Source organism: Aspergillus puulaauensis, chromosome 6 (assembly GCF_016861865.1).
Source record: "Aspergillus puulaauensis MK2 DNA, chromosome 6, nearly complete sequence".
Classification (NCBI taxonomy): domain Eukaryota; kingdom Fungi; phylum Ascomycota; class Eurotiomycetes; order Eurotiales; family Aspergillaceae; genus Aspergillus; species Aspergillus puulaauensis.
In genome coordinates this window covers 2,021,169-2,037,510 of record NC_054862.1, presented here as the reverse complement: position 1 = coordinate 2,037,510, position 16,342 = coordinate 2,021,169, and the positions used below count along the sequence as shown (strand labels likewise).

Below are 16,342 nucleotides of genomic sequence, written 5' to 3'. Positions count from 1 at the left end.
CTTAAGAATCTAGTGGTCATTATACATGCATAGTCTTCATCCTCCCTGCAGTAGCTGATTGAGGGCTTGACTTGGCTGTCATCCCAGGTCACCCTGTTTTAGGATCCAACCCCAACACGTACGTAAAGAGTCACTTTCCCGATCCTTCTGAGGTTCTGAATCAGGTTCATGTTTAACATGTTTGAATGCCTAGATTTAACAGGAGCTCTGGTCAATTGGCAATAATTTTCAAACCATACGTGGAATTACCAGAATAATCTATCCACGAGCTGAATTCAAATGGCCAGGAATGATAACTGAGGTGCACGGTCTGGCAATCCTTTACAGGTTCAGAGGGAACCTTGAGTTTAATTATCTGTTAGCTAGTAGCAAGGCTACCCCATAGGGATGGAATAATGATGGTGGTAACCTTTATTGTTGCGTAGATCATGCACTGCAAGTAATTATGAGGACCGAAAACCGTTTTAGCTCCAGTGTTCAATATACTTCTATAAAAGGGGCTGGCAGTGATCCGATGGAAAAACAAGGTCGCACCCATCCCACCTATCTATACTAAAGGCTGTGGCGATTGATCAGCCACCGTTTCCCTGGACAATGCAGGTTTCTGGGGTTGGGGGGTCCATTGCGTATAGCGTGTGGGCCAGAGCAAAGGGGATCGCATTAGCCTAAAGTTAAACCCTTCTGACTGCTTCACACCAGCAAGCCCGCTCGGGAACATAACTCGTCGGTCTATTGCCGCTGTCGGCGAGTGCTTGTATCGGTGCCTTATACCCCGAATGCTATGGAGGCAGCCTGCCTATCCCAAAATATTCTTCCACCAGTCGTAGATCTACCTGAGCGTATACAAAAAGGCTCTTTGCTTTGGTCGGTTCGTCGACTACAAGTCCTTGGAGAACATCAGCCTTCTCTACCATTAGCCAACCAAAGTGTCTTCTGTTAGCTGCCAAAAATGCGCCCCTTCTTAGCCTTTCTGCTGGTGATGCTATATATCCTTATGTCCTGTACTGCTATTGCCCATGAGTCTGTCCAACAGCCTGGAAACTTGCAATATATTGTGGCTTCCCATCACCATAAACGCCCAAGATGTATAGTGTTCCCTCGCGGTGGCGAGAAGAGCGACGTACCCAGTATTCTCAGGGCCTTCAAGAGATGCAATAACGGAGGCACTGTTTATTTTCCGGAACATGAGACCTATTGAGCCGCTCAATCCGGTCCTCCACGATGTTGAGATTGTTTGGAAAGGGCAGTGGAAGGTAGGTCTCCTTTCTGTCTAAGATACATGCAGAGTCTACAGTACCCGAGGAGGTAGCCCTCGGTGGCTGGATCATTAGACTTTGCTAGTTCTCAAATAACCTTACCTACTGGCGTGCGGCCGCATACCCCATCGCATTTCAGAATCATACCGCCTCGTTCGTAATAACCGGTGATAATATAGACATTAACGGTCATGGGGTGGGAGGTATAGATGGTGGTGGAGACCCTTGGTATACAGCAGACAAAGGCAAATCTACTATAGGGCGGCCCATGGTATATATTTGCAAGCCTTGCTAGGGTAAGGTACTTGATTGCTAACTACTACTAGCCTTTCCATTTCTGGAATGTCACCAACGTTCATGTCCAAGACTTCTACGTCAACCAGCCTGCCCTCTGGTCTGTCAATATCATGAACGGCACCAATATGTATTTCAAGGACATCCGCACAAGCGCTGTTTCGAGTCAGGCCCCGTCGGGAGCAAACTGGGCTCAGAACACTGATGGATTCAGTAAGTACCACGAGTGCCCGAGAATCATGTAGTATTACTTATACAATGCCCAGATACCATGGATGCGCACAACGTCACCCTCGACGGCTTCCATTACACAGGCGGGGATGACTGTATTGCGATCAAACCGCGGTCTTATGATATATTCGTCAACAACGTAACATGCAATGGTGGCAATGGCATAGCAATCGGCAGCCTTGGCCAATACCAGGAGGATAGCAGCGTCGAGAATGTCATCGTGCAAAATGCAAAGGTATGCAAAAGTTCCCCTGTTGAGGTATTTCTCTAAACCAGACTAGGTTCCCGGCACGGCTCTGGGTGTATACATCAAGGTTTGGACGGGCGTGCCCGTGTGGCAGTCCAGTTATGAGAGCTGCTGTGAGCCTCGTGGCGGTGGTTGGGGCAATGTTCGCAACCTAACATTTGCCAACATCGACCTCACCGGGGCTAAAAAGGCGACGTGGGTGGGTCAAGGCAGTGGGGGCAATAGCAGCACCAGGGGCACAAGCATGATGCAGCTCTCGGAGATATACTTCACTAATCTCTTTGGTGTTCTGGATGCTGAGGACAACAAGGGTGAGGTTAGTTGTAGCAATGTTTATCCTTGTTACGACATATACTTCAACAATGCGACTGTGGTGGGATCTACTGGGGCAACCTTGCGTGGCGCATGCGCTCTCGCAGCTCCAGGAGGAATCCATGGATTAAAAGGCTGCTAGTCTGCTTAAGATGGAAGTTCTAGGGGATGTCTCGCTGTACTACTCTGCAATGGTCCGTTGCTCTCGGGTCCAAAGCTCGGGGTAATACGATGCGAAAACTACCGACAGGGTTAAAACTGGGGAGGTTAAATGCGGGGTAGACCCCATAATTCTGTTCTGGTAATCATAGGCTGTCTAAGACTCGGTATAATAACATGCGAAGAGCAGAGGCGCATTATACTGGGACAGTCGATCTTGGTTTCAATCTTTTTATCTCTCTCGGAGACCTGAAAGAACAAGATCCAAGGGATCGCTTTCCTCGTCTCACCCGTTAGGATGCATGCTTCTATTTTCATTTACACGCTCTTGACTTGCGCCCATGCCCTGCCTGCGACTGTTTCCGGCACGTCAAACGGCCTTGCACAAGGCTCATTTGCCACTCCCGCGGTGGCTGTCAAGCCCAAATTCAGATATTGGTACAGGATGAGTCGTATATTCTACATTCGAGCCGCTTCTGATACTCGTCTGCTATCCCAGGCTTCCAGATGCAAGCATCGACCCAGCAGGCTTCGCGGACGATATCGCCCAACTTGCAAAGCGTGGCGCAGGGGGCACAGAGCTGCTGAACTATTTCTATCTACCGACGGTTTGTTAACACCAATACCTGGGAGCGTCATACGCTGGTGACTTTCTCTACTTAGTCCACAGCTCCCAGCAACTGGGATATCTACGGATATGGTGCACCGGGCTATTCTAAGACCATCAAGGTCGCATTAGAAGCCCATCGAGATGCGGGCATCTTGTTCGACTACGCCCACAGTGCCAATGGATGTGTGCCAGCGAAAAAGGGCAACCCAGGTCTGTCCTGGCAGTTGGTAAGCACAGATCTCCTGTTGTAGGCATACATTTCTTCATACCGATCCTGTCTAGAACTATTACAGTACCACACACATTGGGGACTTTAGTGGCACCGTGCCTGGATGGGGTAAAGGCGACTTTGTCGGCGCGACCACGTTTGCAGTGACTGTTGTTGGGACTCATCCCCCTGAGTTCCATGGCCCGTTCGGTTGGGGGGGATCCTATCCCCAGTATACTATAGCCAACAGCTCGTTGGCAGATGTAACCGATCTGGTCGACTCCAAAGGGTTTATTAGTATAAGTCCTAAGGAAACACCTGATTCACAGTACTATGTTATCCAAGCCTACTATGCAGTCCAGCCCCTTGAGCGCGAGCTTGCCGCGTGGAACTCAAACCCGCAGACCATATTTCAGAATGGTTCAGTGGCTGTTGACCACTTTTCAGCTGTTGGTGCCAAGGTCATTACAGACTTCATGGAGGATTATGTCCTACTTGATGGCAATAAAGAGTTGTTCCAACAAGTAGGGAAGAATATTTGGGAGGATAGCCTTGAGATTGCTGGTGATACCTATTGGACACCAGGTCTTCTAGGCAAGTTCGAAGCAAAATACGGGGTCGGTACTTTTCCTTTCCTCTCCAGGCTGATTTGATAGGGTTGCTAATCTGGATAACAGTACTCCCTACGTCCCTATATTCCACTGATAGTAGGAAGAAATGGGTACATGACAAGATCCCCCAAGAACATCTATGTACTCGATACTGAGGATATGGGTGAAGGGTTCCTGGCCGACTTTCGGGATTTGTTATCCAGCCTGTCGAAGGAATATACCGATCATATACAGAAGTGGAGTCATGATGTCCTCGGCATGGATTTCTCCTCCCAGATTGGCTATAACATGCCCGTGGATATGTTACAGACCGTGCCAGACATTGACCTTCCGGAGGCAGAAACTCTTTCCTTCAGCAACCAGATTGACAGCTACTTGCAAGTCGCTGGCCCTGCAGACCTATCTGGAAAACAAGTGGTGTCTGTTGAACTTGGTGCTGACTGGCACCAGGCCTACTACCAGTCATGGGAAAGGCTTTTGTTTGATGCCAAACACGCCTTCGCGGGAGGTATTAACCAGGTGGTCATCCACGGCGCCATATACTCGCATAATTTCACCAACACGACCTGGCCTGGATACACCACGCATGGATACGACTACGCGGGCCAGCACTCAAGGCACCAACCTGCCTGGGATGTGGGCTATGAGGAGGCTCTCGGGTACCTCGCGCGGGTCCAGTGGATTCTACAAAGCGGTGTCCCGAAGGTGGACCTAATCTTCTGGGACAAGCAGTCAGCACAGGATGCATATCCCCAGCCTTTGTATTGGTCTGACGATCTCACCAAAGCCGGATTCACCTACGAGTACCTTTCGCCCGCCAACTTTGCCCTGGATAAGGCTGTTGTGCGCAATAAGGTATTTGCCCCGGATGCACAGGCTGCCAAGGCACTGATCCTACGGGGGAATGATACGTTGACTCCGGAAGGAGTTCAGTCTCTTGAAGGGTATGCTGCAGCTGGGCTGCCTGTTGTGATCTCCGGGGGGTTACCTTCAAAGTACGCTTCGGGGAGCCAACGCGCAGTGTCCGAGGCCAAAAGAACCTTAAAAGGCTTATTGGACTATAGCAATGTATACCAGGTTCCTTTACAAGGGCTCGCCGCCAGCATTCAGTCCATTGGTATCACGCCCAGAGTCCATGTCCAGTCAGACGGGTCTTGGTATACAAGGTGGAGAGAGACTTCGTCGGGTGATATCTATATTTGGATCTACAATGACGGCTCTGACTCTACAGGGAGTCTTACCTTCAAGGCCTCTGGCACGCCATATTTTCTTAATGCATGGACAGGCCAGCAAGAGCTGATTGTCGAATATAATACAAACAGAGGCACCACAATGATTCCATTTGCCCTCAAGAAACACGAATCTCGCATTGTGAAATTCAGTAAAAGAGAAAGGCTGCTGAGGCATGTTACCGGCAGCTCTGACGCGGTGTTGGGCTTCAATGTGCAGCAGTCCGGAGCACTGATACAGGCCAAAATCGCCCACTCTAGCTCATCCTCGTCCGTATCAACGTCCTTTGGCAAACCGCAGACCTTCCGCACGACAGGTGTGCAACCAGCCTACAGCCTTAGCAACTGGAGTTTGACAATCGAGCACTGGGGCCCTCCAGACAACCCGTACAATCTGGACGAGGATGCACAGAAGACAAACTCGACCGTTCAAATTGCGGGCCCATCCTTGAAGTCATGGAAGGACCTTGGCTTCCCAGAGGCCTCTGGCGTTGGGTATTATCAAGCAACGTTTGAGTGGAGCCCCTCGGCGCATTATTTGACTGGCGGGGGCGCATTTCTTCACCTTCCCCCGGTCTCAGATGGTGCCCTGGGCACACTGAACGGCAAGAATCTGCCTGCGTTCGACATCACCAATCCAACTGTTGATCTCAAGCCGTACCTTAAGAAGGGGGTCAATGTGCTTGAGCTCAAGGTATCATCTACGTTGAAGAACGCACTCAGACCAATCTGGGACAGCCTTCGAACGGCTGGTGGTGGTGTGGCATTGAGTTGGAATGCCACCGCAGCCCTGGGATTCGGACTGCAAGATTACGGCCTGATTGGCGAGGTTCGAATTGTGCCATATGGGTTGGTGCGAGTTTTGTGATGCAATCGATGACCAGAAGGACGGCTCCATGTTGGTATTCATTCTCCGCACATTAGAGAGCCGTTGGTTTCACTGGTAGGACCATTTTGGTGGCTATATTAGGCGCCGGTCTTCGTTATCATGGCGTGCACAGCCAATGTCTGGTCAAGTTCTGTAGTCAAGCGGGTAAAGCCAATCACTTTAATTCGACTAGGTATCAACGTCGTAATACATTATTCTAAGCCCACAACAGCTAGACCAAACCCAAATCTCAACAAAGAAACTCCCCCCCCCCCCTCCTGCGGCACAACCCTCACTCTCTCGATAATCGGATCCGCCCAGGAAGCCCGAACAGCCTCCGTACATTCTTCCTAGACGACACGATGTAGAACGCGGAGTCGAAATGAGTATCGAGCAGTCCTTCAGTCTCAATTGCTCATCACTGAGTTCGCCCTCTTGGTGATATGGATATGGGTGGATAATTATGTATCGTTTAGCATAGCATGCATTAAACGCGATTTATGTTACTATTTGCTATGCTTCCTAATAAGCACAGCCTGTTTCTTTGTAGTATTGGGGAGGCGCTGCCTCAAATATACAAAGTTTACTAAATTTACATACTTACAATCTATTTTGTCAACTATCCTTCCGGATATTGCGCGAGTGTTCGTGGTATATAGGACAATATACTATTATTAATTTCCAATAGCCGGCTTAATAACCTAGCTCGATGATAGCTTTAACCAGATAAATATATCTAAATAAGCTATACTCGCTCTTGAAGTCCCAGCAGCCTATCCTGTCTCTTAAGTGTCAGGACCGTCCTCGTCCCGCCAAATAAGACTAACCAGGATATTGCCGTTTCCATAAGCTTCCTTAGAACCTACAAGAAGTGATTGTATTAGCGCCTTTATCCCCGCTTGCATAGACATAGAAACATGAACAAGCAAAGCTTACCAGAGGCAGTATCTTTACCCTTGCCACACTCGTCAAGAGCGTCCTGCGCAGCGTCCGCAATATGCGAGCTAAATGGTAGAGGCCCATCTGTCAGTAATCCTATCTAACAACTATACTGCAATGAATATAACATACCACCATGAGCTTTGATCTTCTTCAGTGTTATCCCCGTGATGCATGCCCGTGATCATGGCTGTGCCAATATGGACAAACCCCTTGTTTAGATATCCCCCTGGGACGGTACAAAGTTCCTGGCCTCGGCCGTGAAGTTCATCGATACACTGCTGGAGCTCGTCCTTTGATGCCTCTACATCGTCGCTGTCACATTGCACGCCAGCCAGCGCGGTGGTGGAAATTGCAAGAGTGAGAAGGGCAGACTTGATAGAGACCATGTTGACAAGAGTTGGGAGGTTAAAGGATACGATGGAATAGAGTATCAGAATAATAAGAAACAGGGTATAATGAGGGGATTCTGTACGCTTTAAATAACTAATAATAATAGTTAATGGCTGTGACTTTAAGATTATGTTACTGATTTTAGAGTAGATCTGCCGTAAGCCACACCCACAGTGGCCTGCGTAGTGGGGGCTGGGGCCAATTTGGATTATGGAAGACTGATAGACACTGTACCGTGTGTTCAGGGCTCCACCGGTGTATAATGGTCGTTTCAGGTCACCTGGGGTCTCAAAACACGACCCGTGTACACGTGTATAAACTATAATGTCAACTTTAGTGGCGATATCAAGTTACTCAGCCGGAATCCAGCCGCTGAAGATCACTCAGCTCCGGATATCCAATCCTTCATCCTCTGATCCCTCAGCGATGCTAAAGCAAGCGAGGATCTTCATATTCCTACATGGTAATAGTTAGATCAGGCTACGGAAATCTTATAACGCCCCATCCCAAGCGCAATCCAGAGTAGGTCTTTCAGCTTCTTCTTTCTTAACCCAGTCGTGGAAGCGCTGCATGGCCTGATTCCCTAGTGATACCAACGTAACTTCCATATGATATAAATCACAGCACGGCAGCCGGGTGTCAGTACGCAGAGAATGCGATATTTTCGATTACTTTGTGTTCCGGCCCCACTGGGAATCAAGACTCGGCCCTGGTGGAGTATCTCCATCATACGGAGAGTAATCCACGGGGGACGTTGGCCATAATCACTTGGATTACCAGATTGACCGCTTGATTCTCGTTCCTGAACCGAACGTGCTTCGACCGCTTCACCAGCCTTTCTGGACTGCTCGCGACTCCGAGTGCTGCCGTTCTTTGGCGGGGGAGGCTCCACTGCATTCCCCTTGGCTCTGTGGCCCAATCTTCCCTTTGCTCTACCTTCTTCGAGCGTTGACCACTACACTCACGATGTTAGAGCGCCTGTTTTCCATTCCCTTTGCAGGCAAACTCCGCCTGATTGTCTGATGCCAGCCGCATACGACAGAGGGTGTGCTCATTGATACTGCACTGCAGAAGGTATGAATGGCACCATCATGTAACGCTTTCCTTGCCGGGGGCGGACACAGTGATGCTATCTCGAGTGACCTAAGTCTAAACTGCCACGAACAGGTTATCCGCGACCTGCTCCTAGTAATGGGGCCTCGATGTTGTTCTGAATATTGGAGGACGGTGGAGACGCCAAGTCCGCTGCCTATAACAAGGTAAGAGAGCGTGGGATAAGCAGAGGGATACAGCCTCTGTTAGCTAGATTCTACTATGCTTACTGCTCCCTGCCTCCTATCATACAGGCCTCTACCGATGGCCTGCATAGCCAATGTCTGGTCAAGTTCTGCAGTCAAGCGGGTAAAGCCAACCACTCTAATTCGGCTAGGTATTACAGTTTAGAGCGTAGTCCGCCAAAAGACTTATTAATGCGTAAAGGATAGCTATTGATATCAAGTGTAGGCGCATTCCACAATCCTCCTTCTTAGCGCTAATGCCGAGCTACGAAATGTTGAGAGCATGGTTTCTGCCTATACCTCTGGCCACACAGTCAAGTCGACAGGCCCCTGTTCCGCTCTGTGACGCGCACATACATGTCGTGCTGATAGGCAAACCACACAGTCTGGACGTTCCAGGGCCGTGCAGGATCCTCGAGCTCAACATCGAAGTTGTACAGTAGCTGGGCGATATACTTGAACAGCTCAACCTGTGCGAAGAGAGTCGATGCTGATCAGTGCAAGACTCTGGAGAGAGGGTGCATCGCTGCAAACTTACCAGAGCAATGTTACGCCCGATACACATCCTGGGCCCATTTCCACCAAAGGTCATGTTCACGCTTTCAAAATATCTGGCCCTTTCTTCATTCTCAAGCCATCGTTCTGGGCGAAATTCATTGGCATCCTCCCCCCAAATGGCGCGATCACGGTTTTGCGCCCTGGGGCTTATGCCGACGGGGGTGCCACGGAGGATTCTGTGCCCGTCGACAGTGATGTCTTCTGGTGCCGCTCGAAGCAGCTGGTAGATGATGCTAGGATGCAAGCGGGTAGCCTCCGAAATGACGGCATTCAAATAGGTCAAGCCGCGAGCCTCATTGTACGAAATGCTCCTCTGGTCGGGCCGGCTTTGGAAGTAGTCATCCAGCTCCTTCTGAAGTTGGCGGTAGACCTGGGGATGGGTACAGACATAGTAGAGACATGCTCGCATTCCAATTGCTGTAGTGTCCGCCCCAGCGCCACTGTTCTATCTAGTAAGCCGTGAACTTGAACCCGTGTTGAGGACATACAATGCTTACATGATATTCATCGCCTCAATGAGAACCTCGCCATCGGATGCCGGGTTTCCGTTGATGTCCTTCATCTGAAGGAAATGGTGCAACATGTCATGGCGTTCGGCCTGGGAAGGGTTGTCCCTTCGAGCACGAACCTTGTCAACACTCCATTGCCGGAATTCGAGAAACGGGTTGCGAACTCCCAGAGCGGAGGTCAGTTTCGCCATCACTTTGGTGTTTAGCAATCTCCCTTGGCCCCAGTAGTGCCCGAGGTTTGCCATCAAGTAAAAGCCGTCTAGGACGGCTTGTCGGACCCCCATCACGTCCGTTTCGCTCTGCAGATGGCCAAGTTGCTCGCCGTATGCCAGCTCGCCCACAATATCGTACGCAACCGCATTCGTCCACTCGGACATGTCAATCATCTGGCCGGAGTATTTCCTCATTTTGTCAAAAAGAAGGTCGAAGCTGCCCTGGATATAGGTCTCGAATTTGAGGATAGAGGTCATCGAAAAAGCCGCAGATACCCGTCGACGCAAAAATGCATGCTCCTTTCGATCTCGTGTAGCAAACAGTCCTGGCGCGGCATTCGGGATATCCCAGGTAGCATACCAGTCGGTCTTCTCCGAACTCGTGCCATGCCCATACAGAAGGCGGGCAGTCTTCTCGTCGACAATAGAGAGCTCGTTGGGGGCAATACGGACCACTCGACCATACGTAGTATGGAGATCCAAGATCACATCGTGCCACTGGCCGTTGATGTAATACCAATTTCGCCATTGCCCTGTGAACCGCGCAAGGACGGGGCCGGGAATTCCCGCGAGTGGGTGGATATATTGTCGGTAGAGAAGAAGCGCTGGCAGAGATGCCACCATTATAGAGGTGATGAGAGCTCGCCATGGCACATTGTGGTCATCAAGAAGGGCTTGAGCGGTATCCGAAAGGCTTGCTGCCCAGTTGACTGCGTCAGCTACGATTGCGTGAGACATCGAGTCGTTGCGGTGTGTATAAAGGTCCGGTAAAGCAGATCTGCTGGATGCGAATGCCGGATACTGTGTGTACGTGGAGTCCTGAATCAACAGTGATGATGTTTTCGCAGGGACGGGACCCCCGGCCTTCTCGGCAGTGAGGATCGTCACCCCACATTGAACCATGAGACAATTTGATGCCACATTTTCTCCGAATGTCTAGTGCGGAACCGTATGCAGCACGGCAATTGGGATTTGTTACATGGGTATTTTCAGAGTATGCTGGACGGACTTCACAGTACACATTCTCGGCTTCAACTATTCGGCGTGACCTAGTGGCCATGGCCCTTCTTACCGCAGTTCAAGTTCGATAAAACATAGACCGCACATTGGATCCAGTAGACGATACTACCTGCTCTTGTCCACCTGCTCTCTCATGTGGCGGTACCCCATATCAGCGGAGGGGTTCCTGGGGTATGAGACAGGGTTCTCCACACTGTGGCACTCGGCACTTCCTGAGGGGCAATCGGGTGAGGAGATATGAGTATCAGATCTTGTCAGTGTAGCTTCGTTTAACGACCTAATCCAGAGTTGTTTTTCCAATGTCATAAATACTGCGCATGGCTCAATTCCTACTGCGGTATTGAAGAACGACGCGGTAGACAATACCCTTCCTTTCTATTTGAACCCCCCCACTTCAATGATGGGTAAACCATTCGTGATTATTGTCGGCGGAGGCCCAAGTGGTCTGCTGCTCGCCCTTCTACTCGGGAAAGAAGGAATCCCTGTCCAGCTACTCGAATCGGCTGAAACGCTGGACGACCGACCACGGGCCACCCACTACGGCCCAGCAGCAGTGCGGGAGCTACAGCGAGCCGGCGTGTTCAAAGACATGAAAGCGAAAGGGGGCTTTTTGCCAACTGGAGTTTGCTGGCGTAAGCTCCATGGGGACATCATCGCGACTATTCCTGGTCCGAAGGGCGACGAGGAACACCCGATCATCTGCCTACCATTAAACCAGTTGAATGAAGTTTTTAAGGACCATATCCGCCGGTTAGCAAATGTCGAGGTACTATTCAATCACAAAGTGGTTGACCTAGGACAAAGCGATAACGCTTCCTGGGTGGATGTCGAAACACCGGAAGGGAAGAAGACCCTCGAGGCAAACTACGTTATTGGCTGCGATGGAGCAAACAGCATCGTTCGTCGCAGCTTGTTTGGCGATTTTAATTTTCCAGGCTTTACCTGGGAAGAGCAGATTGTGGCCACAAACGTGAGACTCCCTGCATGAGGAGCCAAAGGCCTCTTGGCATTGGAACATACCGTAGGCTGATCACGTCCCAATAGATTTACTATCCGTTCGAAAAACACGGATTCAATATCGACTCGAGCTTCATCGTCCATCCAGAACACTGGTACATGGCAGCCCGCATCACCACCGACGGGATGTGGCGGGTTACCTACGGGGAGATTCCCGGGCTCACGTTTGAGGAGCTCAAAGAGCGCCAGCCCAAGAAATTCAAAGCTATGCTTCCAGGTTCTCCCGATCCCGAACACTATCGGTTGGTGGGCTTCAGCCCGTACAAGGTGCATCAGAGGCTAGCTGAGGCGATGAGAGTCGGACGCGTGCTGCTTGCGGCGGACGCTGCACACTGTATGCGATCTCCCTTCCGGCTATACCTCGCATTGCTGACATGTAGATAAAGTGTGCAATCCATTCGGCGGGCTAGGTCTTACGGGTGGTATTGTGGATGTGGGTGGCCTCTATGATTGCCTCTACGGCATCTACAAAGGGTATGCTGATGACGGCATACTCTCTCTCTATGATCAAGTGCGCCGAGAAAAATACACCAATATTATCAACACAGTCTCCAGTGAAAACATCCGACGACTGTTCAACCAGGATCCTGAGCTTGCGGGGGACCTTGATGAGTTTCTGAACCTCGTGAAGAGGGCGGAGACGGATCCAAGCGTCTTGCAGAGTCTCAACACAGAAGCCATGGCGATTCAGTACGATTTCAGAAAGCATTATCACACCCAGCCACAGGGGACAATACTAGGACAGTGACAGTGGTATCAGTCGGAGCTTCATGAAGCAGGCTTAAATAGACCCTACCCGCACGAAGTACTCTCTACTTTGAATGAGCTAAGGGCATGGTTTTTAGCAACAGGCCTGGTCCATGTTGTATTCTGGTTTACTGTATACAGTCCATCGTAGCAGCATTAGAAAGGCACAATTCAACGTACGAAAAGGATGAATTCAAGAGTCGATTTTCAGATATTTGGAGAAGGCGAGGACATGCAAACAGCATGGGGTAGAGTGGTATGATCTGTGGGGTAAGCCTGGCCTAAAATCGGGGACGAAGCAAAGGGGGTGCTGAGTTCAGCCCATCTCCTAGACTTTTAACAAGCCCGCAATGGATTATTTTCCCTCTTACCTCCCGCATCCAAGCCCAATCCGATCTCTGTTCATAACCAACCATGGAAAAGGCTACAAGTGGCGAATATATATTTCCCTCCTTGGAGGATCTCCCAGTGGCGCATCCAGAATCAGAGAGTGTTCTACAATGGTCTGAGAATCGAGGAGGCCTTGACTAACTACAGAAACGGGATTCACAGTAAATGCCCATTCTTGATAAAGCCGCCCTGCGCCGATTGCTGACAGTGAAATAGACATTTGTAGTAGAGGAGGTATTGTTGGTCGAGGAGTTCTCGTCGATTGGGTATTGCTGCATATTGATCCCTCACAAAAATATGTGCCGACACGAGTCCGCAGTTGAGGTGGTGGGAGGTCCATAACCCCGGGCAGGAAGTCCCTTGTGCCATCACCAATTATACTATACCGCTTGCCGATATTGACAGGACCTTGGAATGGCAGGGAGCAAAATGCAGGACAGGCGATGTTTTCATCATACGCACAGGATACGTGAGATGGTACAAGTCAGTTATCCCCGTCTCTTCTTCTAGGTGGATATTAAATCTTGCATCGCTTATTACTAGTCACGCCAGTCCCACCCAGCGTCATAAAGGTGTTCATGGAAACCATTGGATTGGGGTGGAGAATTCTATGGAGTCTGTACGGTGGTTTTATGACAAGCATTTTTCCGCTGTGGCGAGTGACACGATGAGCTTTGAAGCGTGACCATACAAAGACTGCTGCCTTCATGAATGGCTTCTGTGCCAATGGGGGACACCTATTGGCGAGCTTTGGGTCCTCGAAGAGCTTAGCAGTGTCTGTGCTACACACAAAACGTGGAGCTTCTTCTTGACCAGCGCCCCTTTGAATGTAAAGGGCGGCGTTGCGTCCCCGCCAAATGCCATTGCTATTCTATAAGGACAGACTCGTACATCTACAGTGGTTACTCGCGGGTATGTGGCGGTGTTCAGCAGAGCTGATGAATAGGGCTTGATCGCTTTTCTTAAATTAAACTGTCGCTCGGAATTCTAGGTTTTAAGATATCTCAAGCTCAATTATCAGGACCGGTCAGCCATGAACGCATCCCAAGCGTCAGACAGCTCGCCCAGTAGGATCGTACTGGAAAGGCTGAAAATGGTTTGCCGCCTTTCTGTCCTGACACCTGGTCCAGAAGCAACTTCAATTCTGGACTTCACTGAGCTTGGGTCCGCCGCTCCATAAACCTTTGCATTGGTGTGCTTGGCTGTGAAATTGAACACTGGCCACGGAGCTTGGCCGTTGGCAAAGCGAATGAGATCTTCTCCAAACGTGATGGCTGTCTCCTGCTGTGTTGGGGTGAGGTGGTCATTGTAGTTCTGGAACAGATATGCCACGTCAAGGATATGGTGAGCGCGGCCTTTCCATGGCCCTTCCCATGTATTGGGCTCGTTGAAAAAGTAAACAAAGGTATTTGCATCCCACCCGTGGGCGTAGACAATCACTGGCGCTAGGAACTTGATATCGTTGCCAAAGTTCAGGATTCGCGTGTAGTTATCACTATCCGAAGTAGACTCAGTAATGTTGTACGCATTGAAGATCAAGGCGGCTCTCTCAGATCCCAAAGCTTTCTCAATGGCTCTTTTGAAGCGAGGGACAAACTCGCCATCTTGCGGACCCACCATCAAAGCTAGAATGCTCCCCTGATGATATGCCGGAAAGATTAGCATCGACTTTTGTCGCCGATAGTTTTGACAGCGACTCACATCCATCTGGCAATCTCCAACCATGATCTGCTCACACCAAGCTTTGCCGAGATGTGCTTTGTTTCCCGTCTGTCCTGCGTATATTGATTCATAGTTGTCAACAGGTAGATTGAGGTCCCCACCCGTACTAGGTAGAAAGGGTAATCCCGGAGGCAAAGCGGCCATCAACTTCTCAGCTGGTGTTGTCCTGAGAGCATCAACACGGTTTGCAGGAGAGAGGTTTCCTAGCCCTAATGCTTCCACAACACGCGTGTACGTGAATTCGTTGACGGATGGGTCTGCTGGCTTGAGAAGCAGATTCGTTCCTCCCATGCTTACCAGACGTTTGAATAACGGCACACTCGAATGTAAATGCATCGTACCAGAGACAATTAGGATGGTTAGTTGTACGACCGCAACGGGAAAATACATTTGCTTCACACTCACCTCCACCGGCGCTCTCCCCAACAAGCGTAACATTCAGCGGATCTCCTCCAAAGCCCCGGATATATTTCTTGATCCATAGTAGGGCGGTCTTTTGGTCCTGGAGAGCGTTGTTCCGACAGTATCCGTTGGCGGCCATTTCCTTCGAGTGAAGAAATCCGAACGGACCAAGCCGATAGCTAGAAAAATCAACCCAGGCCATGGAAGTAGAGCATATACTAGGAAACGTACTTAATGTTGACACCAATAATAGGAGTCGAGCCGCTGATGGACAACTCAACAAGACGCCGGAAGTCGTATTGTGGCCAGCTATTGGAGCCAATGGCAAAGCCGCCGCCATGAAGGAAAGCAACAACGGGCAGCTGGTTTGACGCTGAAAACTTGTTTGGCATTGTTATATTCAAATTCAAGCATTCTGTCGCCGATTGTAGGGTTGCAGTATAGGGCAGGGCATGTTGGAGATGCCCAAACTCCGTCTCTATTGCGTTGGGGGCGGACGGTGCGGAAGGCCTGAAGAATGGCAGGAGTAATCGTCAGCGCATTCACCAAATTACTGATCATCCATGTTATAGAGATTACCCATAGTGTCTAGCATCCAGAATATCCGTTTCCTTTCCATCGTGTACGGAGGGAGGAGAGAACGAATCGGCCAAATCCCCGTACTGTAGCCCCAGAAACTGCACAGTTGAGCCTTGCTCGAGTCCATGGATCTTGCCAAGCTGAGCGTGGGAGAAAATGTACGAGCCCTCCATAGTGGACAAATGATTGTGGGTAACCAGGACGTTTGCCTATTGCTGGCTGCCTACAGACACTGTGTGCAGTACTCTGCCATAGCCATGTCCGAGCTTTCAGTTCCTTAAAATACCACCTGCTGGGCCACTTGGGGCCACTGCCCCCTGCCACATTGAGTGGGCCCTGGCATATACGCATGAGGTCCTGTTTGGAGACATCTTTCGACCCGGCTTTTCTCCGCACTCTATTCTGCTTGGGGGCCACACCCACCAATCATACAATTGCGTCCTTGCTGCGTTTCCCCGATTGTTGGGGTGCAAAGACAGCCTGGCTGGCCACACAGAATATTCCTGGAATGGCAAAGATTTCGAGATCTGCCCTTGCCCATGTCAGCCCAGC

At 50.2% G+C, this 16,342-nt stretch overlaps 6 protein-coding genes across 6 annotated transcripts; 3 read left to right on the top strand and 3 right to left on the bottom strand.

Annotated features, from left to right (window-relative positions):
- Positions 1-1,184: 1,184 nt before the first annotated feature.
- APUU_60781A (uncharacterized protein) lies at positions 1,185-2,482 on the top strand (the record flags this gene model as incomplete). The annotated part of the gene is made up of 4 exons (XM_041694059.1): positions 1,185-1,253; positions 1,583-1,763; positions 1,817-2,016; positions 2,063-2,482. The coding sequence occupies 4 exons, from the start codon at positions 1,185-1,187 to the stop codon at positions 2,480-2,482; spliced, it is 870 nt and encodes a 289-aa protein (XP_041559927.1).
- A 315-nt stretch (positions 2,483-2,797) lies between these two features.
- Positions 2,798-6,025, top strand: APUU_60780A (uncharacterized protein; the record flags this gene model as incomplete). Its single annotated transcript, XM_041694058.1, has 5 exons — positions 2,798-2,937; positions 2,999-3,107; positions 3,163-3,336; positions 3,392-3,934; positions 3,995-6,025. The coding sequence occupies 5 exons, from the start codon at positions 2,798-2,800 to the stop codon at positions 6,023-6,025; spliced, it is 2,997 nt and encodes a 998-aa protein (XP_041559926.1).
- A 785-nt stretch (positions 6,026-6,810) lies between these two features.
- On the bottom strand, positions 6,811-7,353 carry APUU_60779S (uncharacterized protein; the record flags this gene model as incomplete). The annotated part of the gene is made up of 3 exons (XM_041694056.1): positions 6,811-6,887; positions 6,962-7,029; positions 7,097-7,353. 3 exons carry the CDS (start codon positions 7,351-7,353, stop codon positions 6,811-6,813), a joined length of 402 nt encoding a protein of 133 aa, XP_041559925.1.
- Positions 7,354-8,948: 1,595 nt separating this feature from the next.
- On the bottom strand, positions 8,949-10,816 carry APUU_60778S (cytochrome P450; the record flags this gene model as incomplete). Its single annotated transcript, XM_041694055.1, has 3 exons — positions 8,949-9,104; positions 9,173-9,632; positions 9,690-10,816. The coding sequence occupies 3 exons, from the start codon at positions 10,814-10,816 to the stop codon at positions 8,949-8,951; spliced, it is 1,743 nt and encodes a 580-aa protein (XP_041559924.1).
- A 514-nt stretch (positions 10,817-11,330) lies between these two features.
- On the top strand, positions 11,331-12,698 carry APUU_60777A (FAD-dependent oxidoreductase; the record flags this gene model as incomplete). The annotated part of the gene is made up of 3 exons (XM_041694054.1): positions 11,331-11,903; positions 11,978-12,284; positions 12,337-12,698. 3 exons carry the CDS (start codon positions 11,331-11,333, stop codon positions 12,696-12,698), a joined length of 1,242 nt encoding a protein of 413 aa, XP_041559923.1.
- Positions 12,699-14,104: 1,406 nt separating this feature from the next.
- On the bottom strand, positions 14,105-15,963 carry APUU_60776S (uncharacterized protein; the record flags this gene model as incomplete). The annotated part of the gene is made up of 5 exons (XM_041694053.1): positions 14,105-14,725; positions 14,789-15,093; positions 15,215-15,390; positions 15,443-15,721; positions 15,791-15,963. The coding sequence occupies 5 exons, from the start codon at positions 15,961-15,963 to the stop codon at positions 14,105-14,107; spliced, it is 1,554 nt and encodes a 517-aa protein (XP_041559922.1).
- Positions 15,964-16,342: the final 379 nt, after the last annotated feature.